Raw genomic sequence first — 24,987 nt, 5'->3', positions numbered from 1 at the left:
ATGATCAGATGGCCTTTGATTCAGGCGGATCATGCTCGCAAATTGGCCTTTGTGTAGCTGTGTGTATTTGCGTAACATGTGGTTGCAGACTTTTCTCATCCAGTAAATTGACCAAAATAATGCATTATGCTAATGTGCACAAGCACATGGGCTACAGCTGGTCCGGGTGGTGTATATGTGCGGTTTGTTGTGTATAGACCAAAGAAGTGACAATCTGAAAGAGGCCGAAATGAATGGAAACTGTAAGACAATACTGAAAAAATTGTTTCATGGAAGATGAGGATGAAAGACGCTGAAGTCATAGCTTGGTATCTGATCGAGCCCACAGCTCCTCTACTCCGATTCTGAAACACTGTCATATTTTAAAGATGTAAGAGGGTAAATATGTGTAAAGCGGTGAAAACTGAAGGGAAGTGAGCGATCATTGCAGGGCTCCCTCTGGACGGCTGCAGGAGACACGAGCATGGCCGCTGTCTTTGTGAAATTCCCGCGGGTGGAGGGAGCTGATTTTCTGCCGTTAATATTGCATCCGTTGATGAAGAATTCGTTAGGATAATGGAACAAAGCTAAAATATAAATGACTCTCTGTCAAGAAGCATCTTTTTTTTCTGCTTTTTAGATTAGCTTGGAAGTCTTGGGATTTACCTTGGTACAAGCCAAGGTGCGCAATGTCTGCCACATTTTATTTTTTGCAGTATTATTTTATTTAAATTATCTAGAAATGTAAAATGGCCGCAGTACTATGCAAGTGAGCTGCAAACTAAATAGAAAGGGTTCGAAGAGACCGCAATTCCCCCCTTCATGTTTAAGACAAGTGAAGGTGCCCAGTTTCTTAGATTATTTCACCACGAGCACTGTACGAACTTCCCAAATTAATGTATGTAATGGATAGTTTAAGGGGCTGACCTGTTCCCCTTCTGTACTCAGTAAAATGTGCACTGAACAGGTTTGTTTGCTTTTCTGAGCTCTAATGTCCTGCAGTACTAAACTGGTAAGTACCGTCGCTATACATGATCAGGGCATTATGCCAGGATAAACTGGAATCCGTCCCTCTTGGTAGTCTATTGCAAGTCTCACAGAAGTCCTAAGAGTAAGAAACCTTTAGGCTTTGCTGCCATTTTAATTGCAAGCAGATCTAGGAGTCCAGAGACCCCCACAATCACTCAACCCTCTCTCCCACCCCGAGAGGTACGCACCTAAGCAGACAGGAGCACACATAATTATCTACGGGGGAGTCTGGCTGTATGCGACAATGCTCCAGCATAATTATCTATGGGGGAGTCTGGCTGTATGTGACAATGCTCCAGCATAATTATCTATGGGGGAGTCTGGCTGTATCTGACATTGCTCCACCATAATTATCTATGAGGGAGTCTGGCTGTATGTGACATTGCTCCAGCATAATTATCTATGGGGAGTCTGGCTGTATCGGACATTGCTCCAGCATAATTATCTATGGGGGAGTCTGGCTGTATGTGACAATGCTCCAGCATAATTATCTATGGGGGAGTCTGGCTGTATGTGACATTGCTCTAGCATAAGCATAATTATCTATGGGGAGTCTGGCTGTATGTGACAATGCTCCAGCATAATTATCTATGGGGAGTCTGGCTGTATCGGACATTGCTCCAGCATAATTATCTATGGGGGAGTCTGGCTGTATGTGACATTGCTCTAGCATAAGCATAATTATCTATGGGGAGTCTGGCTGTATGTGACAATGCTCCAGCATAATTATCTATGGGGGAGTCTGGCTGTATCTGACATTGCTCCACCATAATTATCTATGAGGGAGTCTGGCTGTATGTGACATTGCTCCAGCATAATTATCTATGGGGAGTCTGGCTGTATCGGACATTGCTCCAGCATAATTATCTATGGGGGAGTCTGGCTGTATGTGACAATGCTCCAGCATAATTATCTATGGGGGAGTCTGGCTGTATGTGACATTGCTCTAGCATAAGCATAATTATCTATGGGGAGTCTGGCTGTATGTGACATTGCTCCACCATAATTATCTATGAGGGAGTCTGGCTGTATGTGACAATGCTCCAGCATAATTATCTATGGGGAGTCTGGCTGTATGTGACAATGCTCCAGCATAATTATCTATGAGGGAGTCTGGCTGTATGTGACAATGCTCCAGCATAATTATCTATGAGAGAGTCTGGCTGTATGTGACATTGCTCCACCATAATTATCTATGAGGGAGTCTGGCTGTATGTGACAATGCTCCAGCATAATTATCTATGGGGAGTCTGGCTGTATGTGACAATGCTCCAGCATAATTATCTATGAGGGAGTCTGGCTGTATCGGACATTGCTCCAGCATAATTATCTATGGGGGAGTCTGGCTGTATGTGACAATGCTCCAGCATAATTATCTATGGGGGAGTCTGGCTGTATGTGACATTGCTCTAGCATAAGCATAATTATCTATGGGGAGTCTGGCTGTATGTGACATTGCTCCACCATAATTATCTATGAGGGAGTCTGGCTGTATGTGACAATGCTCCAGCATAATTATCTATGGGGAGTCTGGCTGTATGTGACAATGCTCCAGCATAATTATCTATGAGGGAGTCTGGCTGTATGTGACAATGCTCCAGCATAATTATCTATGAGAGAGTCTGGCTGTATGTGACATTGCTCCACCATAATTATCTATGAGGGAGTCTGGCTGTATGTGACAATGCTCCAGCATAATTATCTATGGGGAGTCTGGCTGTATGTGACAATGCTCCAGCATAATTATCTATGAGGGAGTCTGGCTGTATGTGACAATGCTCCAGCATAATTATCTATGGGGAGTCTGGCTGTATCTGACATTGCTCCAGCATAATTATCTATTATTATTATAGCGCCATTTATTCCATGGCGCTTTACATGTGAGGAGGGGTATACAAAAAAACAGGTACAATAATCTTGAACAATACCAAGTCACAACTGGTACAGGAGGAGAGAGGACACAGGAGGGTGAGGATACAGTAGGTGAGGATAGAGCTGGTCGTGCAGTGGTTTGGTCGATCGGTGGTTACTGCAGGTTGTAGGCTTGCCGGAAGAAGTCGGTCTTCAGGTTCTTTTTGAAGGTTTCGATGGTAGGTGAGAGTCTGATATGTTGTGATAGAGAGCTCCAGAGTAGGGGTGATGCGTGAGAGAAATCTTGTATGCGATTGTGGGAAGAGGAGATAAGAGGGGAGTAGAGAAGGAGATCTTGTGAGGATCGGAGGTTGCGTGCAGGAAAGTACCGGGAGACGAGGTCACAGATGTATGGAGGAGGCAGGTTGTGGATGGCTTTGTATGTCATGTTTAGGCTTTTGTACTGGAGTCTCTGGGTAAAGGGGAGCCAGTGAAGGGATTGACAGGGGAGAGGCCGGGGAATAGCGGGGGGACAGGTTGATTAGTCGGGTAACAGAGTTTAGAATAGATTGGAGGGGTGCGAGAGTGTTAGAGGGGAGGCCACAGAGCAGGAGGTTACAGTAGTCAAGGAGGGAGATGATGACTAGGGTTTTTGTAGATTCTTGGTTTAGGAATGTACAGATCCGTGAAATATTTTTGAATTGAAGGTGGCAGGAAGTGGAAAGGGCTTGGATATGCGGTTTGAAGGAGAGATCAGTGTCAAGGATTACCCCGAGACAGCCAGCGAGCTTGTGGGACTGGGGAGAGTGGGCAGCCGTTTACTGTAATGGATAGGTTCGTTGGGGGGGGGGGGGGAGGGTCGTGTGAGATGGGGGAAAGGCAATGAATTCTGTTTTGTCCATGTTAAGTTTTAGAAATCTAGCGGAGAAGGATGAAATGGCGGATAGACATTGAGGGATTCTGGTTAGTAGAGTGGTGATATCTGGTCCAGAGATGTAGATCTGTTTGTCATCAGCATAGAGATGATACTGAAAACCGTGAGATTCCATGAGCTGTCCCAGGCCAAAAGTGTAAATGGAGAAGAGCAGGGGCCCTAGAACTGAACCTTGCAGGACTCCGACAGATAGGGGGCAAGGTGGTGGTGTGTGAATGGGAGATGGTGAATGTTCGGTCAGTTAGGTATGACAAGATCCAGGATAGGGACAAGTCTGTGATGCCAAGGGATGAGAGGATCTGTAGTAATAGGGAATGGTCCACTGTGTCAAAGGCAGAGGACAGGTCCAGGAGGAGGAGGATAGAGTAGTGTTGCTCTTGGCGGTAAATAGGTCATTGGTGACCTTAGTTAGGGCAGTTTCAGTGGAGTGGTGTGACCGGAAGCCTGATTGTAAGGCTACTTTCACACTAGCGTCGGGAACAACCCGTCGCTGTGCGTCGGGCCGAGGTTCCCGACGCTAGCGTGGTCTCCGCCGCACAACGGGGGCAGCGGATGCATTTTTCCCACGCATCCGCTGCCCCATTGTGAGGTGCGGGGAAGTGCGGGGAGGTGGGGGCGGAGTTCCGGCCGCGCATGCGCGGTCGGAAAAAGCGGACCGTCGGGAGCAAAAAACGTTACATGTAACGTTTTTTTTTCCCGACGGTCCGCTAACACACGCCCAAGCGTCACAAAACGGACGCGACGTTTTGCAATGCGTCGCTAATGTTAGTCTATGACGAAAAAACTTATCCAGCAAGAACTTTTGCTGGATGCGTATTTTCGGCAAAATGACGCATTTGCGACGTATTGCAGTTAACGCTAGTGTGAAAGTAGCCTAAGCGGTCGAAAAGGGAGCAGGAAGATAGATGGGAGGACAGTTTAAGATGGACGTTTTGAGGCATAGGGGAGAAGTGATATAGGGCGATGGCTAGATACAGAGGATGGGTCAAGAGGGCTTTTTGAGGATAGGTGTGATTGAGGCATGTTTAAAGCTTGAGAGGAAAACACTAGTTAGTGATAGGTTGAAGAGATGGGTTAGAGTTGGGAAGACTGGCGAGATTTGGGATGAAGTATGAAGGGATTGGGTGAAGTGCACAGGTGGTGAGATGGGATATTGAGAGGAGGATCTATGGGGGAGTCTGGCTGTATCTGACATTGCTCCAACATAACTATCTATGAGGGAGTCTGGCTGTATGTGACAATGCTCCAGCATAATTATCTATGGGGGAGTCTGGCTGTATCTGACATTGTTCCAGCATAATTATCTATGGGGAGTCTGGCTGTATCTGACATTGCCCCAGCATAATTATCTATGGGGAGTCTGGCTGTATCTGACAATGTTCCAGCATAATTATGGGGGAGTCTGGCTGTATCTGACAGTACTCCAGCATAATTAATTATGGGGGAGTCTGGCTGTATCTGATATTGCTCCAGCATAATTATCTATGTGGAGTCTAGCTGTATCTGACAATGCTCCAGCATAATTATCTATGGGGAGTCTGGCTGTATCTGACATTGCTCCAGCATAATTATCTATGGGGAGTCTGGCTGTATCTGACATTGCTCCAGCATAATTATCTATGGGGGAGTCTGGCTGTATCTGACAATGCTCCAGCATAATTATCTATAGGGAGTCTGGCTGTATCTGACAATGCTCCAGCATAATTATCTATAGGGAGTCTGGCTGTATCTGACAGTGCTCCAGCATAATTCCATGCAGCTATTTTACTATGAAGTGATGTTTTAGAATGTCACTTCAGGGTAGAGCATGGACCAGCTGGACGTTTATTGTTAAGGACTTGATGTAATTTCATTAATCATCCACTAATGATTCAATATAAACAATGTATCTGACTACGTCCTCCATGCCTTTACTGATCACTACTGTGAATAGTATCACAGAATGGATCTGTAATCGTTTGTATTTTTTAGTAGATTTTATGGCATATTATCATATATCCTGGATAGAACTATACTTTCAGTGGTGCTCTAAGTTTGCGAACCTTTGAGAATTTTACAAATTACACTTTGTAATTTTTTTTTTAATTGAGGAAAATTACTTAATACTCACATATTGGTGAGCGGTAAAGTATATGAATATTTGCTTTCAGCATTTAAAAGTTTCTGGAAATTGTTGATTATTATTTATTATTATAACGCCATTTATTCCATGGCGCTTTAGATGTGAGGAGGGGTATGCATAATAAAAACAAGTACAGTAATCTTAATACAAGTCACAACTGGTACAAGAGGAGAGAGGACCCTGCCCGCGAGGGCTCACAATCTACAAGAGATACTAGTAGATTAGGGAGACAATTTTACAAAATTTACACAATTTTAATAAAGTAAGATATAATTAATTTTTACTAATTTTGAAATGATCACAATTTTATTAAGAGAATGGTGGAATTTATTCAGATAGAGATATATATATATATATATATATATATATATACCGCATCAGCAAAAATGCCTGATTGAATTCGTGGCACAGATAGCTGGAAGGCTGGTTGAGAATGCAGTTACATCCATAGGTGGGTTCTCTTCCCACCTGTTTTTCCAATACAAATCGATTTTGAAGAATGTGTTCTTTCTTCCACCCCCAAAAAGAAATTTTTTTTTTTTTTTGTGTTCTTTTCAAACCTGAAAATGAATAGAATATTTATTAGGCTGATTAAGAATTTCTGTATGTATTGAATTTGAAAAAATTTTGTATTAATTTACCGTATATACTCGAGTATAAGCCGACCCGAGTATAAGCCGACCCCCCTAATTTTGCCACAAAAAACTGGGAAAACTTATTGACTCGAGTATAAGCCTAGGGTAGGAAATGCAGCAGCTACTGGTGAATTTCAAAAATAAAAATAGATGCTCCATACCGTTCATTATTGCCCCATAGATGCTCCATATACACTCACCGGCCACTTTATTAGGTACACCATGCTAGTAACGGGTTGGACCCCCTTTTGCCTTCAGAACTGCCTCAATTCTTCGTGGCATAGATTCAACAAGGTGCTGGAAGCATTCCTCAGAGATTTTGGTCCATATTGACATGATGGCATCACACAGTTGCCGCAGATTTGTCGGCTGCACATCCCAAAGATGCTCCATACAAGGCAGGATGGATCCATGCTTTCATGTTGTTTACGCCAAATTCTGACCCTACCATCCGAATGTCGCAGCAGAAATCGAGACTCATCAGACCAAGCAACGTTTTTCCAATCTTCTACTGTCCAATTTCGATGAGCTTGTACAAATTGTAGCCTCAGTTTCCTGTTCTTAGCTGAAAGGAGTGGTACCCGGTGTGGTCTTCTGCTGCTGTAGCCCATCTGCCTCAAAGTTCGACGCACTGTGCGTTCAGAGATGCTCTTAGGCCTACCTTGGTTGTAACGGGTGGCGATTTGAGTCACTGTTGCCTTTCTATCAGCTCGAACCAGTCTGCCCATTCTCCTCTGACCTCTGGCATCAACAAGGCATTTCCGCCCACAGAACTGCCGCTCACTGGATTTTTTTTCTTTTTCGGACCATTCTCTGTAAACCCTAGAGATGGTTGTGCGTGAAAATCCCAGTAGATCAGCAGTTTCTGAAATACTCAGACCAGCCCTTCTGGCACCAACAACCATGCCACGTTCAAAGGCACTCAAATCACCTTTCTTCCCCATACTGATGCTCGGTTTGAACTGCAGGAGATTGTCTTGACCATGTCTACATGCCTAAATGCACTGAGTTGCCGCCATGTGATTGGCTGATTAGAAATTAAGTGTTAACAAGAAGTTGGACAGGTGTACCTAATAAAGTGGCCAGTGAGTGTAAAGCTGTGCAACATATAATGCTCCATACCATTGATTATTGCCCTATAGAAGCTCCATATAAAGCTGTGACATATATAATGCTCTGCACCGTTCATTATGACCCATAGATGCTCCATGTAAAGCTGTGCCATTATATAATGCTCTGCACCGTTCATTATGGCCCCATAGATGCTCCATATAAAGCTGTGCCATATATAATGCTCTGCACCGTTCATTATGACCCCATAGATGCTCCATATAAAGCTGTGCCATTATATAATGCTCTGCACCGTTCATTATGGCCCCATAGAAAACTGTGCCATATAGAATGCTCTGCACCGTTCATTATGGCCCCATAGATGCTCCATAGAAAACTGTGCCATATATAAAGCTCTGCACCGTTCATTATGGCCCCATAGATGCTCCATAGAAAACTGTGCCATATAGAATGCTCTGCACCATTCATTATGGCCCCATAGATGCTCCATAGAAAGCTGTGCCATATATAATGCTCTGCACCATTCATTATGGCCCCATAGAAAGCTGTGCCATATATAATGCTCTGCACCATTCATTATGGCCCCATAGAAAGCTGTGCCATATAGAATGTTCTGCACCATTCATTATGGCCCCATAGAAAGCTGTGCCATATATAATGCTCTGCACCATTCATTATGGCCCTATAGAAAGCTGTGCCATATAGAATGCTCTGCACCATTCATTATGGCCCCATAGATGCTCCATATAAAGCTGTGCCATATATAAAGCTCTGCACTGTTCATTATGGCCCCATAGATGCTCCATATAAAGCTGTGCCATATATAATGCTCTGCACCATTCATTATGGCCCCATAGAAAGCTGTGCCATATATAATGCTCTGCACCATTCATTATGGCCCCATAGAAAGCTGTGCCATATATAATGCTCTGCACCGTTGATTATTGCCCCATAGATACTCCATATAAAGCTGTGCAATATATAATGCTGCTGCTGCAATAAAAAAAAAAAAATCACATACTCACCTCTCTTCGCTCAGGACGCCGGCGCTTTCAATTTTTACCTGTTCCTCGTGCGGCTCCGTCTCCAGCACTGACGTTCAGCAGAGGGCGCGAACTGACTGGCGTCACAGCCAGAGGACGCTGATGACTGAGCCGCACCTGTTATGATCCTAGTGGCTTAGGATCACAAATCTAACCAGCTAAGTAGAAAATAATAGGACGAGCTCTGGGGATGTGGTAACTGGACTAACCGCAAACCTGATCCTAACCGCACACACTATAGGCAGCCGTGGAACGTTTCCTGAAATCCTAGACGTCTCTTCACGGCCTGAGAAACTGACTACCCCTAAAGAGAAAGTAAAGACCTCACTTGCCTCAGAGAAATCCCCCAGAGATATAGAAGCCCCCCACAAATAATAACGGTGAGTTAAGAGGAAAAGACAAACGCAGAGATGAAACAGGTTAAGCAAATGAGGCCCGCTAACGCTAGATAGCAGAAAATAGCATGGGATCTGTGCGGTCAGTAAAAAACCTTATGCAAAAATATCCACGCAGAGAATGCGAGAACCCCCACACCAACTAACGATGTGGGGGGAGCAACTCAGCACCCCAGAGCACCAGCAAGCAGGGAAATCACATATTAGCAAGCTGGACAAAAACTCATCATATACTAGGAAACATCTTGAACACAGATGAGCAAAAATAAGCAAACAGAACTTAGCTTCTCTTGGAGAGACTGATAACGGATGTAGACAGGAGCAATCAGAATAGCACTGAATACAACGGCAACAGGCAAGGAATGAAGGACCAGGTGGATTAAATAGGAAACCTAACTAGCAGATGACGAGACAGCTGATCCTGCCAGAAACCTGCAAAATAACAAAAAGAGCCACCAGGAGGAGCCCAAAGAGAGAACTCATACAGTACCACTCATGACCACAGGAGGGAGCCCGGAAACAGAGTTCACAACACGCACCGGAACGAGGAGCGGTAAATATCGCGCAGCGCTGTATACTCACCTACTGCTGGCGCTGTGCAGTCCCTGCTTCTTCCAGCGCTGCATCTTCTTCCTGTATTGAGCGGTCACCGTTACAGCTCATTGCAGTCATGAATATGCGGCTCCACCTCTATGGGAGGTGGAGCCGCATATTCATGACTGTAATGAGCGGGACCATGTGACCGCTCAGTACAGGAAGAAGATGCAGCGCTGGAAGAAGCAGGGACGCGCAGGGACCGCGCCGGGAGTAGGTGAGTATAACTAGACAGCCCCCACTCCCCCTCCCCTGCCGACCCCCGGGTATGACTCGAGTATAAGCTGAGAGGGGGACTTTCAGCCCCCAAAAATGGGCTGAAAATCTCGGCTTATACTCGAGTATATACGGTAATTATTGTTTCCAGGAGCTCCGACATTGGATGTCACATGTCATGAGGTCCTTTTCGCGCCTGTTTTTGGAAATTTGAATGTATTTAAATAGTGTAACGCCAATAGTTCTGTATGTCTTTGTGGTATTTTCCTGATGAAGAGGTCAGATAGACCTTGAAACGCGTTGAATAAACCACCAGAGCTTTTCATTACATTTGAATTATTATTGTGGCAGCGCGGACTTAATCCACAAACTATCCTGCACAACGAATCTACAAGGGATGGGTGAGAATACAGTAGGTGAGGGCAGAGCTGGTCGTGCAGTGCCTTAGTCGACCGGTGGTTACTGCAGGTTGTAGGCTTGTCGGAAGAGGTAGGTCTTCAGGATCTTTTTGAAGATTTCCTTGGTAGGCGAGAGTCTGATATGTTGGGGTAGAGAGTTCCAGAGTAGGGGTGATGTGCCGGGGGAATAGTGCTGCACATTGACTTGGGGGAATTTTAGCTCATTCCTCAGTTCAAAACAGCTTAAACTCAGTTATGTTGGTGGTTTTTGTGCCATAAACTGCTCCCTTCAGGTCTTTACACAACATTTCTATAGGATTATGATCAGGAAATCGACTTGGTCATTCACTTTAATGTTTTTTTTTTCCTTGTTTTGATTCTATTTTTCTAATTTTAGGACTTGTGTCTCAATCTGATGATTGTGACCTTCAAAGGTTCACACACTTTTGCCACTCACAAGCATGCAATATTAGATCATTTTCTTCATTTCCAAAAGTCTAATATTTTTGACTAATTTGTTTAATTCGGTTCTCTATATCTAATTTTAGGAATCGTGTAGAAATCTGATGCAGTCTTGGGTCAAATTTATGTAGAAATATGGAAAATTCTGAAGTATTAACTAGAGAAATGAGATAAAACTGCAGAACATCCCACTACAGAATGAAACAACGCTGTCTTTTCAGGAATTTGCTGGCTCCTCAGTGTACTGATTTTGGTCTTTAATCATACACTTCTCAATACCCACAAGCTTCCTTGTGTGCTACATAGGGAAATGGCCCCACAAGTTATCATTCAATGGAACCACAATCGTGCAGGGACAGAGAAGATGCAGTAAAGAGTTGTGCTGCTTTTTTAATGCATTCTATGAAAGTTGCTGGCTTTGCTTGTTGCCTCTTTGATGGTTAAAAAGCATTTTAAAGAAACATACCGACCACTTCTGCTGAAGCCTCAAGTCACAGGCAGCACTCAATGCACTTGTTATTTTTCCTGCAACACAAAAGAAGTTTTTGAAAGCTTTGCAAGTAAATTTTCCACTTGGACATTCAAGTTACAAGACCATCTTTTCAGCTCTTCGGCACGTTCCTTGCTGCGTCCTGTCACTATAAAATCATCTTCTCACAGCCCCTGTGTGCCCCTTTTTACCCTGAGCGAGCAGCATCAAGCTTCCCCTGCGTGTTCCCCTTTAGAAGAACACCGTTTTCAAGCGCTCCAGCAGAGAGAGCCACCGCTTGGAGTGGTTTTGTTTCCTGGAAGAAGAAAAGATGTTGAGTTCTAACTTGTCACCTTCATTTCTCCCCCGTTACCTACTTCATCATTATCTTAATCACCATTGTGTTCAATTTGACCGTTTTCCTTTTCACGGCTTCTGGTGTGTAATGCGCTGATGACAGTCACCCCAGGACCTATTGCCTAGGGAACATTGCTGTTAGGCCTTTGCCCTAGACCCTCACCACCCTCTGTGTCACTTTCTATTCTTTGGGGGGGGGGTTTCTCTTGTTTTTTTTCTTTTCTTTTTGTCTTTTAACATGGTTTTACTAAAAAGTTTTTTTAATCAATCAAGTATGATGCATTAAATTGGCTTTGTCACGGCTGGGTTGTAGGTCGTGTGACAATCACACAGTCTCTTGACAGCTCCTGAAAGGCAGAGAAGGAATATGGATATTTTTCGAGGAAGGCTATGGTTTCCATGACACCACTCCATGTTGTCCGTTTCCCCAGCGATTCATTAGGCTCTTGGGGGTCTTGCACTTTCCAAAAGAAACTAAGATTGGTGTGTGCTTTCTTTTTTTTTTTTTCTTCAATTCAGGGATTCTGGAGTCGGGCTGGAGAAGGGGGTGCATTTTGGGGGCGATGGTGAATGCTATGACAGCTGCACCTTTTTTTTGTCTGTCCCCCTTTGCAGCATGCACAATATACACCAGAGGGGTGTAATGTGTGATGCTCCTAGTGATCTCATTAGCATTTATGTACTGTAGGGAAAAAGAAAAAACACCGGAGTTTGATAAAATGCCTTAATGAAAAATAGATCTTCACGTCGTCCTGTTTTCTATCTGTACAGTAGAGGCCTTCCAAAATCAGAAGCTGTAGTTCACACCCTACATACACGGGCGGTGGGTAGCAGTGGAGCTTTTACAGACAGGTTTACCTAGAAGAGAAACAGATCTCACCATACAATGGTAATTGAATTTTCTAAGGCAGATCTAGCTTAAATATGCTAAGTGCTTTTAATTTGGTTAGCATTCCTCAAAGGTCATTTAGAGGGGAGTATTTTAACACCGTAGCTGCTGGTTAGCATGGCAGTTCTGGTGAAGAATGAGGAATCACTTGTGTGTTACCTCGTCGCCTGTCTACCTGCTAGACCCACCTCTCACTTATCACGTTTCCCCACTTTTCCTTTCTCTTCTCCCCTCGCACTCTTTCTCCTTTTATAATTAATGATTAGTTTTAATTGGTTTGCTTAGGCAGTCTGACAGCAAATTAGCTAAAGCAAGCCAGCCGCTGCCAAAATGTGATGTGGGATTGCTTAGCTCTTCCAGTAGGTGAGCGAAGACTGAGGACAATTTTTCCTTGACTTTTTTTGTGTGTGCGTGTGAGATTTGGGGTCGCGTGTTTTTAAAGCAGTTTTCCCGATGCAAAACTGAAAAAAAAATTCTGAGTATTACATAGAATTGGATATAGTTTAAAGGTTCATGTAAAATATGAGGAAACTATAATGTACCAGATAATTTCAGCTTTAATATGAGAAGGCATGTAATAGTTCTTCTGTAGAACTTCTGTACTCAAAGGGTTTTCCCACAAACAAAAGTTAATTTTAATCAATAGATGTAAGAATAATAATAATTATCACAATTGGATGTGTTTTAAAAAAATATCCGTGTGCTGAGATAATCTTATAAATGTCCCCTGCTGTACTGTGTAATGGCTGTGTCTGACCGTGCAGGAACATGGTCTGATCGTACCACAGCTCCTGAGCAGGGAAGGACTCAAAAGTGAAGTCAAAAGTGAAGATACCGACATTACAGAACGGTATTGCAGCTTATTCTTTTTGGGAGATAAAACATTTCTCTGCCTGTTTTTAAGCAATGTTTTACTTCATGGAAAGAATCAGTTGCAATCCCATGCAGTAATGTCTGTATCCTCTGCGGCGTCCTCCCCTGCCCAGGAGCTGTGGTATGATCAGACCATGTTCCTGCACGGTCAGACACGGCCATTACACAGGGGCACATTTATACGATTATCTCAGCACAGGGATATTTTATTTAAATGCATCCAATTGTGGAATTTATTATTATTCCAAGATCTATTGATTAAAATGAACATCCCTTTAAATGGCTTAGACCACTAAATTCGTACATTTTTTGTCACAAATGATCACTAAAAGGTCCAATTGTTGATCCCAAAGACTGGGGTGTCAAGCCTGTGTGAACGTGTTATGTGTGATGCCGGCGCCATTTACTTCTCAGTCCTATAACATTTTGCAGTGGTCACTCATGCGCACTATTCACACATATAACTGGGGCTCTCGTTTACAGAAACCACGGGAGTCCTAGTGCTTGAGCCTCTCCCAGTCTCTATCTCCTAATAGATGATGATAATAAATGGCACCTGCAAAGATCTAATTTGGTGGCTGACTCATTAGGCAGTCTGTTTACATCAGGAATGTCAAACTCAAAAACAGAGGGCAAAAATTAAAAGCTTGGACAAAGTTGCGTGCCAACCTTGATTTTTATTAAAAAATGTCTAAAACTGAGGACGTTTTTCCTCATCATCAAATATAACTGTGAACTTTTTCATATGGAAACAAATCTAACGGGGTTGTCCCACAAACAAAGTTCATGTTAATTAATAGATGTTATAATAAAATATTGGAATAATATAATATGTAAGAATAGTAAAAAGCATATGGCTCAATGGCCTAATTTAAATATGCATGGTAATAACAAAGGATAAAAAAAAAAATCTAGAAAATTACAAATAAAGTATGTGCACACAAAAGCGCCCCCAAACACGGTATGATACCCCCACAGTGAATTCCTCCACACACATGGCATGGTGACCCCCATTAAGTATGATTCTTCAACTGTAATTCCCACACAGCCCTCCATACAGTATATTGGCCATTAAAACTGTTCCTTAAAGGATAATGGCCACAAACAAAATGTGCTCCTTACAGTATAAAGAGCCCCACATAGTCCTCCATACTGTATAATGGCCACCCACAAAAGTGCTCCTCGCAGTATAATGGGCACAAAAAGTGCTCCTTATAGTATCATGGCTCTACATAGTCCTCCATACAGTATAATGGCCGCACTCAGTGCACCATACAGTATAATAGGCCCCACATAGTGTTCCATCCAGTGTAATGACCCAACATGGTGCTACATACAGTATAATGGCCCCACATAATGCTCCATACAATGAGCCTCAGATGGTGATCCATACAGTACAATGAGCCCCACGTAGTGCTCCAAAAAGTATAATGGCCTCATATAGGGCTCCATACAGTATAATAAACCCCACATTAAAAAAAACTAAAATAACTGATTACCTCTGCCCGTTTCCCCATTGCTAGTGTCTCTTCAGTGTCTTTCCATCCTCTCCACATCTCGGTACAGCGGGGCGTGTTGTAATGATGTTATAGTGTCCACTGCGCTGAGACCTTAGACGCAAAGGGGGAATGATGGGAGAGGGCGTGTCAGTGGATGCTCCCTCCTCCATCATTACTTTAAACTGTTTTGGCATCTAGGATGCTGATATAGTTGATAGTGTGATGCTGGCTGGGAGATCCGCCCGGCGTTGCAGATCAAACATACTCGGTGGGGACCTGCCCGGCGTCGCGGGCCAAATATACTCACTCTGCAGGCTAGATTAGGCCAGAGTTTGACATATGTGCTCTAGAACGATGATTAGTGATAGTGTAAAAGTTGCTGGCTTTGTCCTTCTCTAGGACTGCAGAACCTGTATCCATTGCTCTAGCAGTGGGGGAATGTGGGCACTTTTTTGTACACAACTAGTTGATTATCCAACATGAAAAGCATTAGAAGCAAAGTGAAGATGAAATAATAGGGGCTGGGCCTGTGATAGATGGAAGGAGGATGCAGGTTTTATAGATCATATTTGATAGGAGGGAATGGGGTTGTTTAGACAAGCAGCAGAGGAAGAGGACAGAATAAATGATTGTCGTTATTAAATAGAAACATCCAATTTATCTCCGATACTTGTTGGCTGTGTTCAATCTTTGGTCGTGGAGTTGGAATCAATCACTGGTCTGTATGTTATCATTTGTAAACATGTGCTCAACACATTAACCCCTTAGTGTCCGGGCCAAATTTTTGAAATCTGATGAGTGTCACTTTGTGGCAATAATTCTGGAACGCTTCAACAATTCCCAATGATTTTGTGATTGTTTTTTTCATGGCACATTATAATTGATGATGATGGTAAATTTAGGCTGATATGTTTTTTTTATTAAAAAAAAAATTAGAAATTTGCTAAAGCAAGTTTCCAACTTAAATGAATGAATATCCCTTTAATCCAGATAGTCATACCACACAAAAACATTAATAAATAAAATTTCCCACATGCCTGCTTTACATCAGCACCAGTTTTAAAATGTTCTTTTATTTTGTTGTTTAAAATGCTATCATTAACTTTTCATTTTTTCAAGGAAATTGTCATAACGATTTTTTCGGGACCTATCCATGTTTGAAGTGACTTTGGGGGTCCTATATATTAGAAAACCCCCAAAAGTGATACCATTTTCAAAACAGCACCCCCTGACATATTGAAAACTGCTGTCAGGTAGTTTGTTTACCCTTCATGTGATTTTCTGGAATTATTGTCAAGTGGCATGACAGGACTGGAAAAATATTTTTACCACCTATAAGTCGCTAACTTCTGAACAGGCCAATGTAGTCGTCAGACTCCAAGGCCGCCATTTGGTTGTGATTAGCCAATGGAAACATCAGGACCACACAATCATGATATCTGGGTGCTGATGGGGTTAAAGAGGAAGTCCCCACGCTGTTAACCATTTATATGAAGTAGTCACTTTTGAGAGCAGCATCTAAGGGGTTAAACAGATATGGACGGTGCCAACACTGATCGTGGCTGATGCAGCAAGTTGTCAGCTAAAGTGGACAGCTGACAGCTGCTGGACTGTCATCTGTATGGGGAGGATATTCTCTTATATCTCAGGTCAGTAAAAATACTTTATTGTTGGTCATTAAGGGGTTAAGCATCGAACTGCAGAGGTTCAGGTTTTTATCACATTAACCCCTTTCCAGTTACCGGAGATAAACCACAAAAATCTAATCCAACCTATAGTTTATAAGACTGGTATGAAACCAGCAGGACAGATTATCTAGTAACATAATGTGAGTGCTTTGCAATCAGTAATCCATAGTAATGTACTATAGTTCTGTAAGACGCAGCCAATGTGAAGACTCCCATCATGGTCCCAAGACCTCCAGCTCTACAGGAGTTTCATTGACAGAGAGTTTTCTTCTCTGGCTCAGTAGTGGCTTTCTGTCTGTTTCATTGTAATAATATACATCGCCTGTAGTCTCCCATGTGTTTGAAGTTCCAACCTTTTTACTGCATGACACAAGATTGCATTGAATTATGTAACTTCTCAGAATAGTTAAACTTATAACCCATAAAACGAGTGCTTGAATCTGTAAATCCACAAAGCATTTTCATTCAGTAGATTATTTTTTTTACATGTAATAAATTAAAGGTGTAAATGTGCCTAATTGTTTGCAGGATGTCCACAGTTTCATGTGAAGCGATGGATCCTTATCTCGCCAAATCCCAGTTTCTTCTCGACTTGTGAAAGTTTGAGAGGATATCTGGCTAAACTGGAAGAGACTCGTGCAGAGAAACTCTGTGCCCCTCGCTCAGATATTCACAAGGCTTTGTGTCTTTTGCCTCCAAGCAACTTTAGCTGTCGTGTAACTCTGAAGTCAGATGTCCCAGGAGCGTGTCTATACATCAAGCGGTCAATATGGCTTCAAAATAGCAATAATTCCTGCGGGGCATCTCTGTGTCTTCGCACCACTACCGTGCTGTCTCTCACTGAAGATCAAATGGAAAGAGTGTTTAACATCTTTAAAATTTAATTATCAAGATTGTAAATATGTTTAAAAACGAGAACCTCATGTATGGCCGTGTATGATCATTCACACTGCGGATGACTGTATGAAGTCGCCTTTCAGCATGTGGAAGTTTTTGTGTGCTAGACTTACTGTGCGCATCAGCAGCTCGAGCTGGGCTAAATCTGCTTTGCTGTCTCTTTAATACTTTTTCTTGTGGCATTGGAGGGGTTAGGAGACAGGCAGAACATTTGCTGCCTCCCCAGCATCCTCTTGGAGAACTTCACTCCCCAATTGTTATGTGCGATCGGATCTGAAAGTTGCTCTCTAAGCTTCTTGTCACATTTTGACTTAATGAAGTGCAACTGAAGAGGGAATTTGGGTTCATCACGGCAGTCGCACTGCGCTCCCTTGTTGTCAGAAAAGAGGGGCGGTTTGGGACCGCAACGCAGCGCTGCAAGTCGTTATCATTCCGGTCAGTCTGTTTAACACAAAATTAAACAAAGAACTAATTAGTGCCTCATGAATTAATAAATGCACAGTTGCTTGGCTCGAAAAAAAAATAAAAAGAAGGGGTAGCAGGGAAGAAAGGCTGAGAGTTAGTGGCTCTGTGTCTTTGACAGGGGACGCTTTCTAATGGTGACATGAATCAAGTCTGCAGACAGTCTGTTTTTTTTTTTTCTTTTTGGCTTGGGCCTACACAACCACTAGAGTTCAGTATGTTGTATGGACACAGACAAGAAGTGTGATTTTGACAGATGATTACCGGTATATGACTACTTTGATATGTTTATCTTTTCTCCCATCTCTTTGTAACTAAGGGTACCGTCACACAGTGCCATTTTCATCGCTACGACGGCACGATTCGTGACGTTGCAGCGTCGTATAAGTATCGCTCCAGCGATACTTATGACGTATTTGCGATGTAGAAGCCGTTGGTTACTGTGCGCACATCGTATACAACCTGTGTCACACAATGCAATCATGCCGCCACAGCGGGACACTAGACGACGAAAGAAAGTTTCAAACGATCTGCTACGACGTACGATTCTCAGCGGGGATCCGGATCGCAGTAGCGTGTCAGACACAGCGATATCGTAAATGCATCGCTGGAACGTCACGAATCGTGCCGTTGTAGCGATCAAAATTGCACTGTGTGACGGTACCCTTATGCAGTGATGCTGTGTACTGGTCTTAGACCTGCTCGTTCCATAGTAGTCCTCTCCAACTGGTGGCTCTTGGGCCGTGCTGGGACCTGTAGTTCTATTAAACTGTAGAGCTCTTCTGAAACTGTAAAGTTCCAATGTTTCTGGCAGGGCATGATGGCAAATGTAGTACTTGTGTTATAGGCACATGTCAAAGTTCTACGAATATTGAAAGGAAGTGATCTGCTCTTTAAACTGGGAACATTTATTTTGCCCTTTAAGCCCCAGTAGTAAGGATAAGGGATAATGAGCTGAGAGTCCTGTTTGTATGAGACATGGTGGTGATGTGCGGTTATGTCAGGGGTGTGTGGGTAATAGGATGGGTTGCTGGTCCTAGTTTCTCCGGTCACTGGTAACGCTTTGTGCTGGTGGTGTATTGTCAGGGAATGCAGATCTCAGTCATTGGCACTCTGTAGGGAGGGGGCTGTGAGGAGCTGGGGAGGAGGGAGTCCATCCTTAAGAGGACATGTCAAGTGCAATTAGTGTTATCTGTCTAAATATGTACTGGGAACACCGCATACAAGAACAGGTTTCTATAGCTTTAATGGAGACATAAGCAAGGTCATATTGCCTCATAAAATCCCCCAATCTGATTTTAGGATTACGCATTCTCAGTAAATTGGCGTTGTTCTACTTGCATCACTGATAAGCCACGACTGAAAGACATGAGGGGAAGAACAAATTTGACAAAACCAATGTGTGCACCTCTGATGGGACGAGAAAATATGGTTTCTAATATATAGTGAGCAGCTGCCATGTGTCCTGTAGCACACTCCTCCTCCTTGTCTGGATCTACACTTACAACCTGTAGAAAGTTACGTTCTGCTTTTATTACTCTGATGTAATCTATCAGTGTGTGAGGGATCCGGGCCTTTCTTCAGATTTTCTGGCTGATGTGTTTATCCAGGGATATCTTTACTTGTCTAACTATTGTCATGGTAGTAATGGAAGGACACTGACTAAAGCATTTCTGTTTGTTGTGTTCTCCCAAAAGACAGAGTCACTCACTGGCATACATAGATGAGGCCAAGCTGGATTTTTGCTCTGCAACCCTTTTTAACTCCCAAGATAGAAACTGATGAAATTGGCAGTGTTAGATACCAGAAGGGCCTACATTTTTGTGTTCAATGGGGGAGTAGCTACTGTGTCCTAGTGTAAAGGTACCTTCACACGAAGCGACGCTGCAGCGATAGCGACAACGATGCCGATCGCTGTAGCGTCGCTGGAGAGCTGTCACACAGACCGCTCTCCAGCGACCAACGATGCCGAGGTCCCTGGGTAACCAGGGTAAACATCGGGTTACTAAGCGCAGGGCCGCGCTTAGTAACCCGATGTTTACCCTGGTTACCAGCGTAAAATGTAAAAAAAAAACAAACAGTACATACTTACATGCGTCCGCTTCCTGCACTGTGCGAGCGCCGGCAGTAGCAGGGCACAGCGGTGACGTGCTTTCACTTTCACTTTGCGGCGCTCAGTCAGTGTGGGAAGCGGACGCCGGGGGACGCATGTAAGTATGTACTGTTTGTTTTTTTTACATTTTACGCTGGTAACCAGGGTAAACATCGGGTTACTAAGCGCGGCCCTGCGCTTAGTAACCCGATGTTTACCCTGGTTACCAGTGTAAAATATCGCTGGTATCGTTGCTTTTGCTGTCAAACACAACGATACACGGCGATCGGACGACCAAATAAAGTTCTGAACTTTATTCAGCGACCAGCGACATCACAGCAGGATCCTGATCGCTGCTGAGTGTCAAACTAAACGATATCGCTAGCCAGGAAGCTGCAACGTCACGGATCGCTAGCGATATCGTTACAAAGTCGTTTCGTGTGAAGGTACCTTAAGAGTTTCCCAAGTGTGAAGGATTGACAGTGCGAGCCTACCCACAAGGCAAGTTGAATAAAATGTATAATTGAAGTGTTGATGCTGAGATGATAGATATATTTGTTTAGTCTTATATATAAGGCTGCAATTTCTTCACCCATGTTTCTTGTCCCCACTCACCCTGCATCTGTCTGTCATCACTGGTATGTTTTTTGTTTTCTCCCCTTCATTTTTGTTAGTTTAATGTTTTTTTGGTTACATGTGGCTTTAGTTGTCTATTGTGTTTTGCATTTTGCCTCCTGATTAGTAATACGCAAAGAAGGAGAAAAGCTGGAGCAACTAGGTAAAAAATATATATACTTTATTAACAATAATCTCAAGTGAGTACAAAAATCATAACACCACAATAGAAGAAAGACCAGGATAGACACAGATATGCCCAGAAGAGTCCACCATTGCACATGCCCATGTAAGTAGATATATCAATCCATTAAGTAAAGTGACAATGCATAAGGTACTATGGTAAGATTGCCATCAGTAGTCATGTAGAAATCAATAATACCGCTGGACAAAAACATCGCCAGAAGGGCAGAGCTTACTGGGGGCAGAGCTGGGGGACCCAGGGTGTAGATGCAGGAGACCCTCGACGCGCGTTTCGCATGCAAAAGCACCGCTTTGTCCCTCCTGTGTGTGATCAGTCTCTGTGCTGGCCCTCCCTCCTGATCACATGTGGCCAATTTCCTGTGCACTTAGTGTGGTATAAATGTAGTGGCCTAGGTCTGTCTGACCGTGGTCTGTCTCCAGAAGGATGTCTCTAAAAGGATGCAGCAGAAATACTACCAGAAATGGCACCAGAAGGAAACACTACACACTGCTAGTAAATATACTACATTTCGATATTCTCCTTCCTCTCTAGCTCTCACCATGCTGGCATGCACACTATCAGGCTCAACATCATTACTCCTCACTCTACTTCCTTATCTGCAAACACCAGCACACTCAACCCAATCATTAATCACACCATCCCTCTTACCTCCCCACCTGACATACTCCTCAACATCAAATCTCTCCTACTAAATAAAACAAACCAACCAATCTCCCTCTGATTCTCACCACTGCTGGTGACATATCTCCCAATCAAGGATCCCCACAGCTCATACCTCCCATTATTTTCCCCCTCCTATCGCTCGCAAGCACATGTCAAGTACACAAATCTCTCCCACTTCAAATCGGAGCCCTCCACACCAAACACCCTGCTCTCTCTCTCTGGAATGCCCACTCCATCTGCAGGAAACTCCATGTCATTCACAACCTCTTTACCTCTCATAATTTCACCTTACTGGCCTTCAACAAAACATTCCTAACACTTCGCTATGTTATGGCAGCCTCATCTTCACCCACACTCCACATTCTGACAACAGACATGGTGGAGTACTTGGCCTTATCCTTTCTTCAAACTGCCACTGCCTTTATTGACCAATTCTCCACCTGGCTTCTTCACTTTCTCTTTGCTGACATTCCCACCATCATCATGGCTGACTTCCAACATTTCCATCGGTCACCCCTGTCGTGCATGGCACAGTGCAACAAATCAATAGACAACCATGGCACAATAACATCACTAAAAAGCATCACCAAATAGCTAGAATTGCAGAGCAGCGTTTGAAGAAAACAAACTCAGAAGACGACTTCACCTCGTTCAAACAAGCTACACTCACATTCAAATCAGCTCTCACCTCAGCTAAACAGGCCTACTTTACATCCCTTGTATCTTCCCTATCCTACAACCCCAAACAGTTGTTCAACACTTTCAACTCCCTCATCTCTGCCGAGGACTTTGCCACACACTTCACAAATAAGATAGACAAAATAAGGCAAGTCTCTGTTGACAAACCACCACAACCCCTTTGTATACCAGACCAATGCCCTAGCCCCATAACTTCCATCTCAAACATCACTGAAGGAGAGCTTGCTCATCTTCTTTCAAAATCACACTTCATTCCATCCCACCTCCTCCCCAATCTCACCACTACAATTATCCCATCCTTAACCCATCTCTTCAACCTATCACTAACTTCTGGTACCTTCCCCTCTGATTTCAGACATGCCACAATCACACCTATCCTCAAAAAGCCAGCCCTTGACTCAAGCACTATGTCCACCTATCGCCCCATATCTTTGCTCCCATTTGCTTCCAAACTCCTTGAGCATCATGGCCACGCTGAACGTTCCTCTCTTCGACAACCTACAATCTGGCTTCCATCCTCACCTTTCCACTGAGACTGCCGTGACCAAAATTACTAACGACTTACTTACAGCCAAAGCTAACAGACAATTCTCTATACTCCTCCTTCTAGACCTGTCCTCTGCCTTTGACACAGTTGACCACTGTCTCCTACTACAGATGCCTTCCTCCTTTGATGTCAAAGACCTTGCCCTATCCTGGATCTCCTCATACCTTAACCACACATTTAGCATTTCCAACTCCCACCATCTCTCTGTTGGTGTCCCTCAAGGCTCTGTCCTAAGACCCCTTCTCTTCTCAATCTATACACTTGGCCTGGGACAACTCAAAGTCCCATGGCTTCCAGTACCATCTATATACTGATGACACTCAGATCTACCTTTCTGGCCCAGATGTCACCTCTCTGCTCTCCAAAATCCCAGAGTGTCTATCAGCCATATCCTCCTTCTCATCTCGCTTCCTCAAGCTCAATGTGGAAAAATCTGAACTCATTATCTTTCCTCTATCTCGCATATCTTCCCTACATGATCTATCTATCAAAATAAATGAAATCACACTTTCCCCTGTCCCAAAAATCCACTGCCTCAGAGTAACCCTGGATTCTGCCCTGTCCTTCAAACCGCACTTCCAAGCTCTTGCTACCTCCTGTCACCTCCAGCTCAAAAATATTTCCAGAATCCATCCTTTCCTCAACCCTCACTCTACCAAAATGCTCGTGCATGCCCTAATAATCTCATGCCTCGACTACTGCAACATCCTCCTCTGTGGCCTACCTTCTAACACTCTCACACCCCTCCAGTCCATCCTTAACTCTGCTGCCCGACTAATTCATCTCTCCTCGCTACACTCCTGATTTCCCTCTTTGCAGATCCCTTCACTGGCTTCCAACTTCCCAGCGTATCCAGTTTAAACTACTAACACTGGCCTACAAAGCCAACCATAACCTTTCTCCTCCATCTATTTCCAAACTAATCTCTCAATATCTTCCCTCACATAATCTCCGGTCCTCCCAAGACCTCCTCTCCTCCATGCTTATTCGCTCCTCACCCAATCGCCTCCAAGACTTCTCCCGAATATCCCCCATCCTCTGGAATTCTGTGCCCCAACACGTCCAGTTATCCACCACATTTGGATCCTTCAGACAGAACCTGAAAACCCATCTCTTCAAAAAAGCTTACAACCTGTAATGACCACACGTTCACCTCAACACCATCGGAGCTACCGCAACCCTCGACTTATTGTCTCCATCCTGTAGAATGTAAGTCTGCAAGGGCAGAGTCCTCTCCTCTCTGTATCAGTCTATCATTGTTAGTTTTGTTTACTGTAAGTGATATCTGTATTTTGATGTAACCTCTTCTCATATACAGCACCATGGAATCAATGGGGCTATATAAATAAGACTCTGTTTATACCAGTTATAGTTATTAACATGGTTATTAAAGTTGAAGGAAGACTAAGTCCATCTAGTTCAACCCATATCCTAACGTAACTTGCCCTAACATGTTGATCCAGAGGAAGGCAAAAAAAAAGTTTGTTTACATTAGTTATAAACTGGGAAAATCTCATTTTAAAAGGGGAAAAAAGGTCAGCTTTCATCACTGCCCAGACGTTCTAACCAATTACATACAATGTCCGTGTTACATGGCTCCTGTGTCTGGGATAGTAGGAGACGGTGTAAGCCTTTCCCCCCACTCATGAAGGGCAGTTTATGGATGGAAACGTGCTCTCAAAACTCCAAATAAGCGAAAAGAAAGAGGAGTGAGAGCGGCAGAAAGAGAATTTTTAATCCTCTTCCTTCTGTTCCTGTGTGGCAGCAGGGGACAGTGTGACTTTGAACACTGAGTTAGATTTCTCTTCTTTGGATCTGCTCAGCTAAAACAGAATGATACTGTAGATCACATAATTCAAGAGATCCGTTCTGGAAGGATGAGGGTTTGGATTAGTTAATTATCAACAATTGACACCTAACTTGCTGCTATAAATTTAGCAGTGAATCCCCCTCTACTTGGAGCTAAAGTTTTCCTGTCAGATCTCTGCAACATATGGCGGTAAATAATTCAGTGGCCTCTTCCTGAGTGTGAAGACGACTGGGGATGAATAGAAAGACTTTAGAAACTGTGCAAATGACATCACCATTCAGTGAGGTTGCAGATATTCCTCGTGCCAAAATCCATTGGTACTATGTGTACAATTACATAAAAAAATCTGGCTTTATAGAAATGTGAATATTTGTATACATTTAGCCTGTGCACCCCTTCTTCCTTACCCTCCCATCAAGTGCCCATTCTATCCACAGTAGGTGCACACGTTTAACGTCAGCTTCTTGGCACAGGCATCCTCCTATAGATCTGT

The 24,987-nt window shown here is 43.5% G+C and overlaps 2 protein-coding genes across 12 annotated transcripts in view; one reads left to right on the top strand and one right to left on the bottom strand.

Moving 5' to 3' along the window:
• Window positions 1-24,987, top strand: part of CASZ1 (castor zinc finger 1) — a 274,404-nt gene that overhangs the window by 135,566 nt on the left and 113,851 nt on the right. The gene's annotated exons all lie outside the window — the stretch shown is intronic.
• LOC143764254 (uncharacterized) overlaps window positions 6,324-24,987 on the bottom strand; it is a 201,317-nt gene continuing 182,653 nt past the window's right edge. For 6 of the 10 annotated variants that reach the window (XR_013213126.1, XR_013213128.1, XR_013213125.1 and 3 more), the window contains 2 exons: window positions 17,515-17,842; window positions 17,035-17,344 (listed from right to left, as the gene is read on the bottom strand). Coding sequence is in view for 1 of the 10 variants with exons in the window: in XM_077249671.1 (XP_077105786.1) it covers window positions 14,848-14,927 (80 nt within the window). In the remaining 9 variants the exon portion in view is untranslated. Of the gene's footprint in view, window positions 6,476-10,815; window positions 12,414-14,816; window positions 14,928-17,034; window positions 17,345-17,514; window positions 17,843-24,987 lie in introns of those variants that run through there. The other 4 variants (XR_013213131.1, XM_077249671.1, XR_013213133.1 and 1 more) reach the window with 3 other exon arrangements.

The sequence above is a fragment of the Ranitomeya variabilis genome, chromosome 4 (genome assembly GCF_051348905.1).
Source record: "Ranitomeya variabilis isolate aRanVar5 chromosome 4, aRanVar5.hap1, whole genome shotgun sequence".
NCBI lineage: Eukaryota > Metazoa > Chordata > Amphibia > Anura > Dendrobatidae > Ranitomeya > Ranitomeya variabilis.
This window is presented reverse-complemented; position numbering and strand designations above follow the sequence as displayed.